The sequence below is a fragment of the Ruditapes philippinarum genome, unplaced genomic scaffold, assembly GCF_026571515.1.
Source record: "Ruditapes philippinarum isolate M1 unplaced genomic scaffold, ASM2657151v2 ctg8353_1_1_1_1, whole genome shotgun sequence".
NCBI lineage: Eukaryota > Metazoa > Mollusca > Bivalvia > Venerida > Veneridae > Ruditapes > Ruditapes philippinarum.
In genome coordinates this window covers 35,028-40,554 of record NW_026852968.1, presented here as the reverse complement: position 1 = coordinate 40,554, position 5,527 = coordinate 35,028, and the positions used below count along the sequence as shown (strand labels likewise).

Sequence of the window (5,527 nt, the reverse complement as noted above, 5' to 3'; positions counted from 1 at the left end):
TAAAAAAATCCTCAGATCTCAAGTATTTGATTGGCCAGAAACTGCAACAATATGTTCACTGACCAATGAAAATCCTGAGATTTGAGACAGAATTCAGAAAACAAACTAAAGACCAAAGTCCTGTTTGGGTAAATAAACTACAGTATAACTTTTTGGTCTTTCGTAGGGACCAGTTAGTAGAAGTTACAGATATAAGTATATAATAAAGACTTGGTACAAATGTAGGTAGTTGATAATGCATAAACAATAACATATGTCATAAAATAGCCTTGGTTAGTGTGTGCAAACTTGATCACTCACGTTTTATTTCTGTCTATAAGTACATAGCAACATATGGTAGCCTTTCAAAACAACTGTAATTAAATGGTATATAAATAATCAGAAATGGTGCAAAACTTTAATTACAATCAGAAATTGATTGTCATACACTACGTAAATTGGTGAGTTATAATTTCATTTGAATTTTGTTTGCAATTTTCATTCCTAAAGTTAGTTTAAACATAGGACTGTGCATATATGTTTTTCAAAATTATATTTGATATTTGAAATAAGATTTCAAGTTATTTATGAGAATACAGGAATTTTTTATTGAAGGTAAGATTTCGTTTTTCAATTTTGTTACGTTCTAAAATTTGTGTTTTAAACAAAATGCATCTTTCATTTTTCTGCTATCGTCCTTTTGTTTCGGTAAATTGCTTTTGGAATATTGAAATAGCTCTCGCTTATGTGCGGAACATTCTGTCATGTTTTGTCTTTGTTGTTAAATTCTTAAGTCCGTGTTAAAATATTCTATTATATTTTTGGTTTAACCTTTGGAATAACCTTATTCTTATTGGAAAACACATAAGCAGCAACACGAGTACCGCACACAACGTCATTATTTTTTTCTAAAACTATGAAAATAAATTATATGCGTCTTTTAAGAAATGGGATGTATTTCTCAGATTTTTCATTACTCCAGCAATATATTATTGTAATTAATCAAGTCTGAAAATAACATTATATGGTCACGACTTTACTTTCCTCATTGTTTTTCATTAAAAAAATGTATTTCTTTTTGTAAAATAAGATAATATGTTATTTATTTAAATTTCCGCACAATTCGTTTGTTTTAATTTTCAAATATTAATAGTTTGCGTTTTAAACTGTCAGTTCGAAGATTTTACATGAACTAATGGCATTTAACAAAGATAAATATCGTTAATGATCATAGTCAATATGTCACACCAATAGGTGCATTGAATATCAAAGGTTCTACAGATTGCTTAAAACGGATCTTACGGGAATCATTCTATGGTCAAGTTGTTAAAAATCCCTGATTTCTTTCTCGTGCTAAGGTTCGCTTTGATAAGTATTACCGTATTGGAACCAATGAATATTATGCGCGTAAATAATTATAGGTAATGTTGGGATTTAATGCTTTATATCAATAATGCTATCACGATGTTCTGTACTGTCCTAGTAATAGGACCTTAATTCATCAACACATGAATGGAGATTATCTATTGTTTTATTTAACTGTTTGTTTTCTGGTGAAAATATGACCAATTTCAACAAATCAAATATGTGCATACTGTACAAAATTTTCCATATTCCACCCCTTGCATTGCTCAAGTGTTTACGTCAAGAATGTGCTTTGTCAATATATGCATACGCCATTTCTTACGATAAATAATAAGACCTACGTTTTGCTCAAATTTTCTTTTAAAATTACTTACTCACAAATAAAAGTACAATTTTGATTGGTTCTATCATTCAAGTTAACTGTGCAAATGATTATATACATTAGGTTAACCAGTTCATTAGATACAAAAAACGGACGTAACAAACACAATATTTGTGTCACAATCTTCGAGATAAGCCTATTTTTCAGAATCTTAATTATGCAATTATTATCTCATCTCGGATATGCGATTGCTGAAAACTTAATACTGGACATTAAATAAAACTTCTTCATGAATAATTCAGTGTGGCTTAAGCCAGTTTTCCTTTGTCAATGATTCATCGGAACAAATTTGAAATTTGTAATGTATTTGAAATTTGTATAACATGTATCTCTTCCTTATTGGAGGAAATAAAGAAATCTAATCTTTAGAACGATTATTTAGTACTTAACACTAGTAAGGTTAATCTTTGCATATAATGCGAGTAATGAAGTAAACCTGCACAAAATAAAAATGTGAATTATCATGTATACATGTATTTCCGTTTTCTTTCAGATTTTGTTTTGAAGAAAGTGAGAATGTTCGTCTGCACTTGCATACTACTGATGTTCATCGGCGGCCTAGTTAATGCACTTGAGCCATGCAATGAATGTGACTTTATTAAGTACAGTCCCTGCTGTGTAAAGGGGAGTACCTATGTAGATCTCAAGCGGGAAGGAAAAGAGACTAGCAATTACCTTCCGGGTGTGACCGTTATTCAAGAACCAACTGACCAGAACTCCTATGAATGTAGTAAAAGAGCTCTTTTAAAGGTATATATACAAACATTTTTCCCTATGATATTTCAAGCACTGATGCAAATGTTTTAGCAAAAGAGCTTTATTCAGCTGACAGATAATAATAATAATAATAATAATAATAATAATTAATCTTTATTTAAAGAAAGTAACACATTAAGATATTATCGTTAAAAGAAATGTATTGGGTATCGAAATACTTTTAGGATTTTGGGTCCTTGTCTGTTAGGAAGAAATTCCTAGTAACCTTGAGGAACGTCAGTGGTTCCTACACAATTGCCCGTTCCTGTCTGAAATAATGCACAGAGAGGCCCCATTGGGTCTTCCTTCACAAGTAAAGCTAGAATGTTTCCATTTAACATCCAAACATGTTTGTGTATTTCAGATCAATTTTGATGCATTAACAAAAGAGCCATGCCAGCATTGCTTAAATACAGTTGAGTGTGGGCGTCGCATGCTCAAAATTGAACTTGAACTTAGTACTTCTCAGAGACAAGGTTGGTTGTTTAATTTGGGAGACAGCGTAACAAACAATGGCTATAGTAAGTAAATGTATATATCCACAACAAATGAATCTATGTCAGCTACCTTTTTGATTGATTTTACAACTCGTTTGATTTATCTCCTATATCTTTGTATTTATTATTGCATGCATAAGCAAATAAAAACCATCGGTCTTCAACAATCAAACAATAATTGCAGGATACGTGGTACAGCTCACTTGATGGTTGCTAGTTACAGCAGAATTTCAGTACGTTATAAAATTAGCTGTAAATTAGCCACACTAGCAATAACTTTCGCAGAAGCGGTTGGTCCATCGCATGTTATTGTACTGGTGAAAATACAGGTGCGGTTTTAAGGAGCATGTACCCCCACTCCTCCTCATTTCAAGTGTCCAAGCCAATCATAAAGTTTCACTGTCATTTTATTAAAATTTTTCATTTGTAAATCAAGTAATTAAACATTTCTGCTCACATCGCTCACAAAAGTAAATAAAACAATCACCTTTTAATTATTGGACTTCTATAGATAGATACTACGCATACAATAAGCCAATATATTCCATCTTCTGTTTCTGTATTTAAGTATACCTTCTACCCAACTCGAAATATAACATATTAATATGAGTCACAACTAACCCTGAATATGGTTCTCGTGTCAAATGGCACATATGGTCGATTAATACTATAACATTTGAGTGTTTGAATGAAAGAAAACGCCCTAAAAGCACCAGGATGCAACCTTTTATACATTAAATTAAGTTTGACTGGAATGAGTCCCCTCACCTCATCAGTGCAAGGGAAACTTCTCCAATACATACCCCCAATATCAGCTTCCATGCTCGTGTCCACGTTCATTGTTAATCCTGGATCCGCCCCTGAAATGATTTACTCGGAAAAATCAAAATTCACGTTACCTACTGTCAACTCACAAAGACCACCAGAGTATCCAAGTAGGGGTGTAGAGAGTGTCGCATTTGCGATTTTTGTATAAGCATTTCAATCGCTTTCGTAAATTAGTTAAGGTATTTTGTATTTTACATTCCCGAAATATAATAATTGTCAATTGTTTGATATTTCTTTCAGAGGGGGATGCAAGTACTCAAACAAATGACGCCGAGACAGATGGCAAGTATCCGAACATCAATGTATATCTAAATGAAAACTGTCCTAAACCTGGAGCAGCCCACGTGTTCGCGGCGAATTTTATTTATTATAGTAAAACCCAAACGAGTCTTACCATCTATGTCTCAAACGAGTTTATCCGAGTGGTAACCGACACAGGTTACGATGAGCAGTTTTGTCACGAGTGTCACGCACTCAAAAACCGTCCTGATTCAACAGGCCCTGTGAACCGAGACCAGTACCTTGGTTTGAACCACGTCATAGAATCTAGTTCAATTAGAAGTGGAGTCGGCGTCTGTGCAGCAAAGGTCATGGATGTGCCCTGAAGTATATTTTTGAGTTTTTACCTGAAGTGGACTAAAACATTAATGCCTTACTTTCATTTATCTCTAAAACCATAGGTATTTATTGTAAACAATGACAACCGTTTGAATTGTTTGCATAAAGACAGAAATAAAGTTGGCATATAACTCGGATTGTTTATTATTATTTCAAGTGGTATTTATTTTGCACACAACAAATATCATAGAGTTGATGTATATATTGAAACCATGATAGTTATTACCGTTTTTATAATGTCTTTTTAAAAAAGAAATGCAATATATGAAGACATTTCTCAAACAGACCTGTGGTTTTACCTTTCAAGTCCATGTCTTTAAAGACCTGCAGTTAATTAGCTTTAGATTTGTCAATAGATGGGTAAATTGAGGTTACTACCGTAAGCATATTTTTAATGTTCATTCATTTGCAACATTTTGGCCCTTTCCGTCAGTCTTCTTATTCGGAATAATAGCCGACAACGTTCTGAATGACTCATTTTTAAGAACAATGTATGAATTCATCCTTGTGAAATTGAAAGTGTATCGATGAAAAGATATTATGAACACATTGAAAATATGAGAATATAGAAAATCAGTTTTTCTAAACAGACAAAGCATTATTCTTAGATTACACCAGACTAAAACACAGTATAGCAGGGTCAGCGGAAAGAACTCCACATAAACTAACTGCATACATATGTCTGCATTATTGAAAGTAAGTAACTTGTATAACGATAATACTAGTGTATAGGAAGTAATCGAAATCCATCGGTTCTTTACATTACAAACGAAAATCTACTACGTACGGTAATGGGCCTTTATCAAATGAGATATACCATCCAAATATTATATAATTAACCATACATGTCTGCTTGTGATGGCTACATGTCGCTAGCTTTAATATAAATCCATGATAAAATGGTGATTGTGGTAGTTTACTAGTGGGATCACAGCAGTAACCCACATTAATTTCGAAAGCATAATTAGCCACCGCATTGTTCCTAGGCAAACTGAGCAGAGCTACAGTGCGAATGATCGGATGAAAAGATTTCATGATCAACCACAACGAAAGTGACCTGCACAGTCTGGGAATCGAACCCAGATCGCCCGATTCACAGTCC

At 33.2% G+C, this 5,527-nt stretch overlaps 1 protein-coding gene across 1 annotated transcript; it reads left to right on the top strand.

Moving 5' to 3' along the window:
• The first annotated feature begins 467 nt into the window (after window positions 1-467).
• On the top strand, window positions 468-4,412 carry LOC132729662 (uncharacterized). Its single transcript, XM_060715473.1, has 4 exons — window positions 468-594; window positions 2,220-2,476; window positions 2,847-3,003; window positions 4,048-4,412. The coding sequence occupies exons 1-4, from the start codon at window positions 567-569 to the stop codon at window positions 4,410-4,412; spliced, it is 807 nt and encodes a 268-aa protein (XP_060571456.1). The 5' UTR covers window positions 468-566.
• The last annotated feature ends 1,115 nt before the right edge of the window (window positions 4,413-5,527 follow it).